The 13,838-nt window shown below is 40.4% G+C and overlaps 1 protein-coding gene across 2 annotated transcripts in view; it reads right to left on the reverse strand.

The window, feature by feature from the left end:
* Positions 1–2,496: 2,496 nt before the first annotated feature.
* Positions 2,497–13,838, reverse strand: part of SNAP25 (synaptosome associated protein 25) — a 66,530-nt gene continuing 55,188 nt past the window's right edge. The window contains exons 6-8 of one of the 2 annotated variants that reach the window (XM_075147724.1): positions 11,782–11,907; positions 9,498–9,642; positions 2,497–5,229 (exon numbers count right to left, since the gene is read on the reverse strand). In XM_075147724.1, the coding sequence (XP_075003825.1) occupies positions 5,161–5,229; positions 9,498–9,642; positions 11,782–11,907 (340 nt within the window). In that variant the 3' untranslated portion in view covers positions 2,497–5,160. The remainder of the gene's footprint in view (positions 5,230–9,497; positions 9,643–11,781; positions 11,908–13,838) is intronic. The other variant, XM_075147726.1, reaches the window with a different exon arrangement.

Consider the following 13,838-nt stretch of genomic DNA (forward strand, 5'->3'; position numbering starts at 1 on the left):
GTGAAATGAGGGACAGGACTGAACGCAGGCTGATTCAGCATAAGAAAGCGGGAAGGGAACAAGCAATTGGGTAGGTGTTGGGGGATGCAGGAGGGAGTGAGGAGAGCTGAGAGAAGCCAGGGGAGAAGGGGACAGAGGTGCAGGGTGCACTGGAGTAGGAGCAGTGTGGAGGAAGCTGTGGTCTGGTAGGTGGGGAGAGAAGAGTTCAAGGCTGGGACTCTCCCATGAAAGGCCCCCCCACAGCACTGTTTTTAGCCAAGGCCATAACTGAGCCCCGATACCCTCGTTGCTACTTTTCACTTTCAGTAAGCAGCTGCCAGGCAAATGAGCACCCCTTCAGCTGCTGCCCACTGCTTGACCAAATTGTTTACCCCATTATGTGCAGTTTTTGCATGGGCAGCAGTGATCTCGGAATAGATCCTGAATGTGTGGGAATCAGCATGGTCCCACATAATGATTTATTTTGATTTCCCTCACTGCCATCTTGTGTGTGGGTTTTTTGGGGGTTTTTTGTGTGGTTGGTTGGTTTGGTTTTTTGGGGTTTTTTAAACTTACAAAATAACATTTGAAACTAAACACATTAAAACTGCTTGGTATTTTACAACAAACATAATCTCTCTGAATACTATTACAGAGAGGATCCAACAGTATTTGGCAAGTGCTTTGCAAAATAAATCCCTCATCGAACCAGCCCAACGCCCTAACTTCTCAGCAGGGTTTATCTCCCATGTCTGCATTTCTTGTAGCTATTTGCAGGTTTAAAAATACTCTATTTATGTTCTACTAACTTCCAAACAAACTGTCCTCATCTCTCTCTAGAAAAGCAACAAAATGGTTCAGAAGACAGCAGTCACATCCTGCACACCTACGCCCAAGGCGCACACAGCAGCAGTGCATATACTTAAGCTGTCTCTAACACACATAATTTTCCTTATTACTAAGTACTCGTCTCTTCCCTTTTCAATGCCTTTAAAATAAAAGATTTACATGTGCATATGTACACACAGGAGAAGAAAGAGGGAGGGAAAAAAGTGCGGGAATTGATTTGTCTGCCTCTAGATCCTTCAAATAAAAGTCTTGAGCGATCTGTCCAGATTTAGGCCCAAATCCAAAGCCTGTCGAGGTTATCAGTTACTACTGTGGCACACAGAATATTTTGGAGAATAATTGTCATCTATATTTCTAGATTTAAAGTATGTCTGTAATAAGTGTGTCACGTGGCACAGGCATCTCTCTAAGGGGGTGCTTTACAGTTTGCCATGCAGACAGTGGCATATTTAGTTTTCTTCAGAAATGAAGGAGACGACGTATTTAACCCATGTAAGCTAATAAAATTTACATTTCTTAAAAAAAAATACTCATCACTTTTTTTTAGAGTTATTGTTTTCTGTTATATACAATAATACCACCAAATCTTCAAGGAATATTAATCAACTGTTTTTCACTCTGTACCTTTATATCAAGTCCATCTGCTTTTCGTAAGATGTGCTCCATCAAACCACAAGATGTTGTGTATGATCCGTAGTATCTTTTCTTGCATTTGTGTTAATCTGGAAAGCTGTAGCAGTTTCTTTTGAGTTTAGAAGCTGTGTGTTTATGCTAAGGTTGAGAATCATTAACATCCTAAAAGTTTTAAGGTTTCTTTGAGATAAGCCCCCTTGATTTTTACTTAGCTTTTTCAGTTTTCTCTCTTAGTTTCTCACTGCTGAAATCAGGCCAGATATTTAATGAAGGTGGTTTTTTTCACATAAGATATCACACTAACAAATCTTGTTCTGTTGAGGAGTAACATTCAAATATCCTTCCTTGGGTTTATTTTGATATTGCCATTTCCAGCCTGGACTAGGAAAGGAGGAGAATGCATGATATAAAAGAAGTCATTAAGTGTGGATTTGTAGAGCTGAACAGAAGTTTGTCTTTTAGTTGGACTTCAGTTTTTAAGCAAAATTTTAAATAACCCAGCTGGGTAGTTCATTCAGCTCTGGCACTTGAGCATACGACTACCTCAAACCAACACCAACGTGAGGATTTTGCTATGTTGCACACAAACTGTTGGTGAAATTGCATTAGAAGTCCAGAAATAAGTGATATTTCATGAAGCTTTGTGTCTTCAAGCATACTCATATCTTTTTTTTCCCTCTCAAACCTGGATTTCCAGATGGCACTGGTACAAAGACAAAAGAAATTACTGATTGGAAAATATAACATGGTCAAAGGGAAATTTCTTCCCAGGAAAAGAAGGCTTTGCCTTCAGAAAAATCTGGGTGGTTTTTGTTTCCACAGTCAGTATGACCATTTTACCTTATGGGAGTTGTAATACCAACTCCTTACTGTGTCCCTTTCCTTCTAGTGAGCCTTGTCCCTCAAGCGGGTAACTCTGCATGTGCTTGTTCAGCCTCGGGGAGAGCCTGCAGCGTGTCATGGGAAACAGGGGCCGACCAGAGGGGGAAAGGGGGGGAAAAAAGGAAATACCGCATTTGAGGCCATGTTCTGTTTAAAACGTCTCTTTTTTTCCTATTGAGTCAGCTGCTACATCAGGGATTTGGTGTACGCAAAACTTAACAAACAGAAGTGGATTGTTCTAATAACAAACTGCATGATATTGAGCCTTTCTTTGAATTATTTCAAGAATAATTAATCCTACAAAAGTCAATTTCCAAAAACATCAAAGAAATGCAATATATTAAACTTAGGTAAGTCATTTTCAGCCAGCTCCTAAGAAACCCTGGGTACAGTGGAGGAGGATACAAAGACAAATGCAATGAAACATTTCAATATTTCTATCCTTTAAACTTTCCATTTGGCAAAAAGTTCCAATAGTTTGGGTTTTGATCTTTGTTCAAGACAAAAACAGATGTTAAAACATAGTGACTTCCTTCACAGCAATAGCTTATATTTTTGATCAGCTTTAATGGCTTTTGGAAGTATGATCTTCTTCAGATAGGGTGCGTTCATGTCAAACAGATGAGAATAATACCTCCATTAATATCTTCATTACTTTCTTATATATTTCTTGCCCTTCCCAAATATCCTTGTATTTGTATGTTCCTATGCTGATGCATTTTCCAGTACGATTATTGCCCTCCTTCAGGAGGCTTTGACATTGCAGAGTGATGGTGCTGTCACAAATACTAGAATCCCTGAATGAACAGGATTGGAAATGGTCAGCAGATTGAAAATGTTTGCTTGAAGTTTACTCTTTGGTTTGAAGTAGTGGGGGAAAATATTTGCATAAATGAATTTTTAATAGATACTAAAAATAAAAAGCTGCTGAAGAAAATATAGCTTGTCTACATTATCATGCGATTTTAATTATGCAAGCATTTATGTTCTTTGTGTATTTTGACTTAGGGCCATGTGAGACACATGAGTGAACTGTCACTCATGCAGAGTTAATTATAATTTGTCCATATAGGGAAAAAAACCCTGGGAAAATATGATAACACTTTTCATTGGCAGTAAACACTAGTTGTTGTTAGTCATTTGAGAAAATTATTCTTAGCAGACTACAAACTCTGTAGTTCAAAGTGTTCCCTGAAAAGAGGTGTATTAGCATGTGGCTAGATCCACTACAGGAATAGATTTTATTGACTAAGGAACTGTATCCTTCTGTACCATAACATTTATTTAATTTTTTCTTTCCCTTGAACAAGAGAATATATTTTGATTCAGTGTTTGGCAATCCAAGCCGGGTTATTTAAAATAATATTCACTTGGAATGTGCTGAGTGTAAAATGCTATTTTTAGAGTAGTTACTTTTATACAGTATTGCAAACAGAAATCTTTAATTTCCCACGTGTAATACAGAACCAGCTTGTAAAGAGTCTTTGGACTTTGCGCTTCTCTTTTCCCAGGTAAGTGGCAAATAACTAGTTGTCACTGACACGTAGGGCAACAAATGGATAAAGCAAGCATGGATTCTGAGATCTATAATTTTTAATAATTTTTAAACTAGCTACAAAATGTCAATCACTTCACAAACTGACAGGAGACATAAGGAATTTCAGATTACATGCTGTAAATGATATTTATCTCACAGTTTATCTAGAGTTCATTCATTTAGGTTTTTTATTAGTTTTTAATTAAGTCAGCTACTAAACATCTCAGCGATTTGGTGTGCATAGCTCTAGGTAAGCAACAGAGAACTGTACCGATAACAAACCACATGGGGATAGCGACTAGTAAGAGAGAGCCTTATAAAAATTACATTTCTTTGCACCATTTCATATGGTAGTCGTTTCCTCCAAAAGATAGTCTTCAAAAGCAGCAGACAAACCCGATATATTACACTTATTTCTTTTTGTCTTTGACGTATTTTCAGCCAAGCTTTTATTTTGCTGGCAATGGCTAAATGGTGAGTGCCAAATCCCTCTTTTTTCATAATTAAAAAAAATGATCATGATTAATAACTATATATATATCAACAAGAAAAAAGTGGCACAACTGCAAACTTGCTGGTATAACATAGTCCCAAAAGAGTCCGAATACTGAGCATGCTTTTGTTGTCATTGTTGGTGTGCTACTGCCATGGGAAAATTCTTGTTTAAGTAGGAGTCTAAAAGTCTATTTATTCCTCATGCATAAATGCATAAATCACATCACTTTTTAGTGCAATGCTTGTTATAGTAATATAATTCCACATTGTCTAATTATGAAATCATAACAACAGATAATGGCAATGAAGAACTGAAGACAGCAGGTTTAAGTGCTTAAACATCATGATACCCAAAGACAGGAGCATGGCAGTAGCTCTGTGGAATGTCACAGTTTTACAAGAACAATACTGTATAGTTAAAGGATAACAGCACGTTTAGCATTCCAACAGTGTTGTCATTCAGCAAACATCATTTAAAAAAAAAGTGAGGAGAGGGAAAAAAAGAAAGGAATCCAAAATAGAAACAAGGAAAGGAAAAATCCCAAAAAACATCATAGTGAGCTATAGCCATCAAATCAGCACTATGTACAACCTTTGGAAAGAAAGATATCTAGAAAAAAATAATTACAAGTATCATTTTTGGAAAGCTGACAAACTACACAGGACAACATTTACAATGGGGCTGATATGTGCATGTGTGCAAACCTAGTAGGTAAATACCATGATAAAAGCATGAAGGTGCTGCCTGGTTGGACAGCATTAAAAGGAAATGCACTTCACTGCATTTAACCACTGCCCAGCATCTTTGTTGCACGCTGGTTGGCTTCATCAATCCTGGTTTTGTTGGAATCAGCCTAGAGAAACACAAAGGAAAGAAACAGATGAATACGGGGCAGAAAGAGAACATCTACAATGTTTTGTGAACACTTCTCTAGTTTTGGCTAGATCAGGAAAAAAAAGAAGTTGAAAATACCAGAGGGCTTTTTTTTTGTAGCGGTATTAGGAACCCAGAAAGAAATTACAGATTTGCTGGTTTTGTGACACGCCTTTGAGTAGATCTTTTATGTTTGTATTCAGCTTCACTGGACTCTTGTAAATGCTGTGCCACACCTGTAGCTGGTGTTATTGATGGTGCTAGCAATATTGATGGTAGTGGATAACAGGATGAGAACTGATGATGTGCACGTGGATTTCACTGGTGAAAAGCTTCAGTGCTCTCTAAGATTCAGTGGACCTGGACTCTGTTCTAATTTAGATCACCAGGCATGCAGTCAAAACTAAAATTTTGGTCAGTGTAGAGAATCGCTGGAGCAGGGAAGCTAGATCATCTGATGTAAGGAATGCTGGAAAAGATAAACGTCTTTGAAAATGCGTCAGTTTGGATATATTTGCTCTACATGTGAAAGGAAGGGTGTAGGTAGGAGTGATGCTATTATTCCTTTCTCTCAATGAAGTTCACTAGTGTAGTTGCAAGATAGACTAACCTCTCTCATTGGGCAGCAGCATAAACAGGAATTAAGAAAAGGCAGGGATTCTACCGTTGTTTGAAGCAATCAAGCTGGAATTTAGTCCAGCATAGGCTGAACCATTAACTTCACTGTCTTCCATGGGGTAACACTTGCCATGATTATAAAATGCTGTTAAAAAAACGGCACCACTTGGGAGGTTTAGGAGTTCTCTTTGAGTGGGAAGACACTTTGACCACGGCTTTCTGTAGCTCTGCAGAAGTTAGTTTTGGAGACTAAAGACATTGTTTTAGCTGACAAAAATTGGCAAAGCTCCATTCAAGCCCATGTTGCTATGCCGACTTATGCTAGCAGAATGACTAGATAGAAAATGTTTTCAATTTTTTAAATCAGACCTGTGGGAAAGGTGAGAATTGTGTTACTGCTTTAAAAGCATGAACTCAAATAGCAAACTCTCTTCTGTGGTTTGATGGCTGCGTTTTGTTAGCTTTGGTGATCGATCCCACATCTCTGGGGTATATCCAAATTGTACAGATTTATTTTAAATCTCCAATTTGCAAAGACAGAATGGTGAAGCAACTTTCCCACATTTAAAAATCCTTTAAAAATGGTTATACTGATGTGCAATAAATCATTCTTAAATATCTCGGGCTTTTCTCCATAATTGTTTTGGCAAATGCTATGTAGATGTGTATTTTTAGTACAGTAGCATGTGCCAGATCCTCAACAAGCGTAAATCAGCGTAACTACTCATTATAAGCCACGCTCCTTTATTTTACCCATGCGTTTGATCTTGTGTACCACAGTACGGTTTTGTGCGCTTTTGCCAAAAGACTACCTAAAAAATAAGTTAATGGTTTTGGAAGCAGTTATGTTTGTCATGAAATACATGAATATTGATTGAATATTGATGAAACATAATGTTCCTAAATAGGAATACTAAGGTCTAACTCTGGTGGATGATGTTGCGTCAAAGTCAGCATGAGTCTTTGTGCAAACCTTCCCACCTAGGTCAAGACAAAATGCTTTGAGCCCTTTCTACTTTCCTCCCAGCCTTCTATTTATGGATCATTTTAGGGCCAGCATCTTCTGGTGATGATGTCTGGGCCATTTGACCTACTCATGACATCATCATTTTAGTTTTTGTCCCTTTCTCTCTGATCTGAGGGAAGGACAAAGCCTTGCTATCCTGATTACTGTGGATAGATCAGATTACATCTCTGCATTATGAGATTGCTCTGGGATGGATGCACACATCCAATTTAACATAAATGCCTTAGGACCATTTGAGTTAGCTTTGTGATGCACCCCAGCTTTTGCAAAATGTGCCAGCAAAGGGTCTTTCTAATGATCATAGCTGATCAAAAGCACAGTGCTCCAGCTGGTCAGGAAAAGAAAACAACTCCAGCAATGCTTTATTGCCCGCCGCCAGCTAGGGATGATGGTCTATTGCCATATTTCATTGCAAAATGGATGTATATGCATTTGTGGTTTCGGTATTACCCGGCTAACCGTCATTCCTGTCTTTTATAGAGGATTTTCCTAATATATTGTGTTTCTTTTTCTGGTATCTTATTACCATGTGTCTTTACTCTGCGAAATTTGGCAGATTTTCACTGAGACTGAAGACTGTCTTGTTTCTGTGCTGCTTTCATGATGACTCCTTTGTGTATGCTGCAAGGCCATCTTTCAGAAATGTGTCACTGTTCTTTAGCCAAGGGCTCTGCCTGACGAGGCCTGTCTTTGAGGCTGGATTTAATGAATCCCATTAACTTGCAATGTTGTTTTTCTATTGCTGTATGAAATGTCTAACTCCGTAAGAAGACCGCATAGATGTGGAAGGCCGGTCCCTCAGTTAGCCAACTGCTCTCAGCATGCACTGCCTAGAGATTTGGCCCATGTGCTTCATGTGCACAAAGGGTCTGGTCAATGTTTTCAAAATCCAGATGTTTGCAAACCTGAACTGATAGAAGAACAGTGCCTTGTTAGGTTTGCTGCAGTTTGTGATAGTATCCTGCAGGCACAGATAGGATGCAGCTGATTTCCAACCACAGGGCATGTCTCCTGCCGCTATGTTATGTCATGAGTAGAGTAGCTGGTAGCATGTAATAGTGCACGTCCTCATACTTGCTCTGAGAAAATAACATATGTCCTAGACTTCTTATTTAAAAGTAGTTATGATGTAGGCTGTATAATCTTCTAGTCCCTTCTCGCAATGTAGATAGATGTGCTGCTTTCTAGCGCTTTTCATATGAAAACAGCGGTAAATCCTTCCCCCCCGTGCTCCTGTTTCATTTTTCCCAGAAACATGAAATGCTGCAGAATGGCATCACTCTAATACTGGGCATTTTCCAATACAGTCAAACTAACAGATGCAGCTTTATAAAACAAAACTTTTGACTGATGCAAAGCCATGTGCTCTACTGTGTTACGTGACTGTCTCTCTGTCAGAGACGAACTTCCCACCTTTAAGACAATGTGTACTTCACCCAGTTCTCTCTGGAATCAAACTCCAATAAGGAAAGCTATCTGAGTGAATCCCTAAGTGCAGTATTATCTTTAATTTTTTCACTAGGCTCTGATGTAGTTAATTGATGTGAAAAATAGGCATGGGCATCCTGCTCATGTGAGAAGGCTTGCACGTGTAAAAAGGCTCAAGAGTACAAGCTCATACTGACAAGTACGTACTTAAGGTCAGAATTAACTCTAAGCAACACATATAAGTCCTTGGGTTAGATCCTCAGGTTGTGTAAATCTCAGCAGAAGTCGAGTGTTGTATTGATTTTACACCAGATGAAGATCTAGCCTCTTATGTCACTTCAGCCTGGCTGTGCCTGTGCCTGGAGCTCTGCCAGTATGAATGCAGATGGCTTGCAGATCTTGGGATCTGAGGATGGCAGTGAGTTCCCAGCCGGGTTTGGAGGGTGCTGCTATCTGCTTCAGAAGTCTGCAATGCAGGTCTGGCACTGGGACGGTGCTCTCTGCCTTTTTTTAGATGATGATTTTGCAATAGTAGTGCTGAGCTTTTGTATTTCACTGGGGCCATGTGGGGCCCAGTTATATGTATATATATACACATATATACACCAATACGGCTGGTAGATCTCTGTGCTAATGTGGTTATAAGCAGGCAGCACGACAAGACTGGCTGCACTGTTACCATATGGCAAATCCTTGCTTAATAAATCCCCATCCTCTTTTTGGGACTGGTCCTCCAAACAGGTGATCCAATTCTGAATTGCTCGTGGAGTTTCTGAGGGAAGGGAAAGTCCAGGAAGGTTTAAAACTTGCCAGGAAGTGCCAGGGCATCCAGACCCAAGCCCTGTGTTTCTGCATAGCTCAGGGTACTTCTCCTTTCCCAAAGCTGTTGCAGAAGCAGCCTTGATTTGTGCTAAGGGGTCCCTTTGCCAGCTCTTGTCTGGCAAACCCAAGGCCATAGATTCAACCCGACCTGCACTGAAGGTTACTGAAGATCCACAGCAGCGAGCTCTGCTTTGGCCCAAGGATTTGGAGGGAGAAGAGAGAAGAGCTCTAGCAGCTATTTCTGTCCCTTGTCCTTCTCTGAGCTGAAGAGAAACTGCAGCATGCACAGCCTGTGCTTGCAGAAGGGAAAACATGGCCCCTTTTGGGGTCCTCTTAGAAATGTCAGTTCTTACCTTCTCCATGATCCTGTCAATCTGGCGATTTTGTGTGTCGATCTCGTTGCCCATGTCCAGGGCCATGTGACGTAAGTTGCCAATGATGCCGCTGACCTGCTCAAGGTTCTCATCCATTTCATTTTCTCGGGCATCGTTTGTTACCCTGGGAGCAAAAAAACAATTCTTTGAGGCAGAGACAGAGGAGGTTCCCCCTGAAACTCTGATTCACCCGAAACCTCCCCTGCATCCTCCTTCGCTTGTCACCTGAGGAGCATGCTGCTGTGCTCAGCTTTGAAGAAAAGGGATTAATAAGTAGCTAGCCTGAAAAACATTACATGCTTATTTTTTGGGATGGTGGGCTTAATTGTCTGGGTTCATCGCTACTCAGTTTGTACTGCTCATGTCTGCTGCCTCTATAAGTGTTGCTGTCTGAGCTTATCTGTACCACATACTGCACCTCTCTGCTAGTGATGGTCCTTCTCAAACAAAGAATGAAAGGGTGCTCCATTTGGGCTTGTGTGTGGTTAGAGTACATGGGAAATGCTGGAGGGTGGTGGAATTGAAGCTATACCAGCTCCCCTCCTTGAACTACACATAGCTAATGGATACTGTCCAGTCCTCATACACTTGGAGCTCACCGAAATATTGGGGAAGAGCTGCTTCAGCTGTGAAAATCCTGACCTAACATCCTATTTAATTAAAGGTATTTCTGGTAAATGACAGAAGCAGCTTCTCTCAGATTTACTGGCTTTAGTAAAGATCCTTTGTCTCTCATTCTTCGCACTGTCTTTTTCAGTTGCTTGGTTTTTAGAAAAAAAAACTTGTGCTTGAGCCAAGGCCCAGTTCAATTCTCCAGGGACTGGAGAGGCATGTGGTGACTGACACTGGGAAAAGCAAGGTCCATGGGTCCCACTCAGAAAATCAATACTTTGAGCCTCTTGTGCAGTTTGTGTTCATGTAGGTGGCAAAAGGGCACTACATGCTATTTGCAGAACGATTACGGTATAGTACAACTTCCTTCACTGCTATTTTGTTATCATGCCCCAGCCTTCGTTTTGGTGGGGCTGCCATCCAGAAATAAAAAAAAAAAAGTGAATGGCAGACCCAGCAATCTTAAATGGCAACTCCATCCCACGCTCCAGATTGCGTGGCAGCATTGTTTCTATCACACTGATTTCCCTTTATCACAGCAGCCAAAAAAATAAGTGGATAATAGTTTTTGGAAAGATAATTACTTATTAATCCAGTGTCCTTAATCTTCAGAGATCAAAGCTTTGCCTACTGGTATGCCTTTATCCATTCAGCTGATAGCATTGTCATCTAAATACATGCTCTGTAAGCACTGTAATCAGTATGTACTTATTGCTGGATCCTTATGTATTGCTGAAAGTTTGCGGTTTGATTGCCATTGGTATAGCTGTCTGTTTCAGATTGGCTTTCATTTGAGTGCACAGGGGTTGCCACTACAGCATCAATGTTTCTCCATAGTTGTGGCTTTACAGCAGCTGAGGAATGGGGCATCGCTCCCCGTTCAGGGAGGTTTTCTGGATAGTCACGTGCAGGGAAGTGGTATACCTCTAGTTAAAAGTGTGCTTCAAGTTCTGCGCTTGGCTTGGTGCTTTGGCAGGGAGCCTGAGGCTTTTTTCTTTTTGAAAAGGAAGGAAGGGGTGCTGGATGCTTTGGTACATCTTCTGGCAAGGTCAATAACGAGCAGTACATATCTTGAGATATAATAAACTAGTATTTATCTGACACTTCATTTCCGAGGCATTTGACAACTGTCATTAATGAGACCCATAATAAGGCCCCCAGGAAAAGGGCATTGTTCACGCCAGGGAGCTGGAGTGCAGAGGACAGCGCTGACTGGCCGTGACAGTCTGCAACCTCACATTGCTGCTGTGAAGTAAATAAATAGATATTATTTCTATTTTATTATTGCCCAAATCTGGGAAGTCTCAAGGAGGAAGGTTTAGGGCCACGTTTTCAAGCATCTTCTAGTTCTCAGGGCTAAGACCCTTACTTCCAGGATTTCCAGCAACGTAACCATCATTTGCAGTAGCTCAGGCAAGCACCCACAGGGCCGGGGAAGTCAGTGGACACAGTAAGGCTTTAGTACCTGTCTTAATCGCCGTCAATCTAAATCTGAGCACCCACCACTCAGTGGAAAACACTGGCTCCATCGCATTACCCAGCACCATTGAAGGAGTTAATGAGCATCACAGAACTCATGACCATATGGAAGAAATCTAAATATATCAGTGATGAGGAGAATAGAGAGAAAACAGTGGATAAAAAGGCTCACCTGCGGATAAAGCCACCACTGATGGCCATCTGCTCCCGTTCATCTACAACACGTGCAGGCTGGCTGGCTACAACACCATCCTGATTATTGCCCCAGGCTTTTTTGTAAGCATCACTTGATTTAAGCCTATGCAAAAAAGATGATGAGTAACAAAGCATCAAGTGGACAAGGACAAATGCAAAACTCTTTATTTCTCCAAGCTAAAAGCTGAATCAAGCAAATGAGTTTTCAGATAGAGGGTCATTGATTGTATACCGATATATCATAACCCTGAATAAAAGGAGGGTTTGGGGTTTTGTTTTTTTACTTTACTGCCACAACAACTGTGATGGTCGGAGGTTTCGTTTCCAATAGGGTGAATTGCAATTGTCAAGTCTACAACACTGCACACAGGTTTTTGGATGTTGACTTAGTTTCCAGAAAGAAGGAAAAAAAAAAAGGAAAAAGAAAAGAAGAAAAGAAATACAGATAAGTAGAAAACATTGTTTCATTTCAGTGACACATACGTTTTGACATCAAACACAGACAATGTACTGGCAGACAGACATAAAAACAGAACTGCCAAGTGTAGTATGTACATCACATCACAGCAACACACCCTCTTAGAGAAAAACAGATTTGGCTAGATTTTAACATTTTACCATGCAGAAGATTGGGCTTCTGTTGATATTTTCTAACATGTATGTGGCATAATAGGCATTTAAAGCCACTAACCTTTCCCATGGTGATTTGGGGATGATTTTATCATAAAATTCATAGGGTTTGTTAGATTTTTCAAATAATATATCGGTACTTGAAAATAGTAATCATACATCGACAGTTGATGTACAAACCTTTGTCCACAGAGACAAAAAGTAAAATAGGCAGAAGTGAAATGAGTGCAGGAGAAAAGAAAAGATACGAGCAATCTAGCATCAGAAAGGGAAATTTTTCTACATTTTTCTTCATGCACCAGCTACAGGCATGAATAAGAAGTGAAGCATTCTCACTAAGCACAGTTGCCCCAATAGTTCATCATACTCTTAATGCATCAGCAGTAACAGCCTTCACAATAAGCAAGACACAGGCAAAAATGGATCATCACTTCCTTCAGGAGCTTTAAACCACGGGACTTTAAAATAGCCTAGCAACTTGTTGTATTTGTTGTTTATGACAGTTACATTAGCTATCAGAGAGCCATTTTTGACTGAGCTGCCGTGGATAGAAAATTAAAATCCAGGCATACCTTCAGTGGCAGATTAGCATGTGCAGCATATTTAGGGTTGCTGTCACTGGGGTCGTCAGATGAGATTGAACACTTTAAGAGGAGAGTGTGAGTGTTTAGGGTCTGTAGGTATAAGTTCTTCATTTTATTCCGGAAATGGAGCAGTTTCCACAAAGCTGTTGGGAACTGCAAATCTCCGTAGTTTCCCTGTTCCTCGGTCAGCTCCAATCAGTCATATGAACAGCCCTGTGGCTTGGATTTTGGGGGAGAAACTGAACGTGCGTCTGGGGGATTTGGGAAAGGACACAACAAACCCAAATCTCATGTTCTCTCCATGCCCCCTGAAGCAGCTCAGCTTCCTTTGAGCCTGAAGATGTGTTACATGCTCCAATATAGAATCAAAATGTAGATGAAAAGAGGATCTTTCCTACTCATCTGTTTTGTTGCTTATTTCCTCTTAAAGTTTGTGAAGACTTGAAAAGATGATAGTTGGATTGTTTGTTCTTAGTTCTTTGAAACTATACATCAGCTTTGGTGTTTCTAGAAATGAGTGAAAGTAGTTCTTTTGCTGCACATACATTTACAGGTTTTTGCCTGTTCTTTAGACCTGTGCAACTTTGAGAGTGAGACAGTCTCTGTGTTTGAGGTCAATAATTTTATACACTCAGAACTTGACCTCTATTTTCTTGTGGACTTCCCATTAAAGTCAACAGGTGGAGTCTGGGTCTGCTCATGGTCAACAGCAGTTGTCCTTTTGAATGCAGTCTGGTCAAAGTTTCATGCCATGGGCATTTTAGGTCTCCTAAGAATGTAGGATCAAGCCTTACATTTTGCTAAGGCTCACGGAGTTGTA

The sequence above is a fragment of the Calonectris borealis genome, chromosome 3, assembly GCF_964195595.1.
Source record: "Calonectris borealis chromosome 3, bCalBor7.hap1.2, whole genome shotgun sequence".
NCBI lineage: Eukaryota > Metazoa > Chordata > Aves > Procellariiformes > Procellariidae > Calonectris > Calonectris borealis.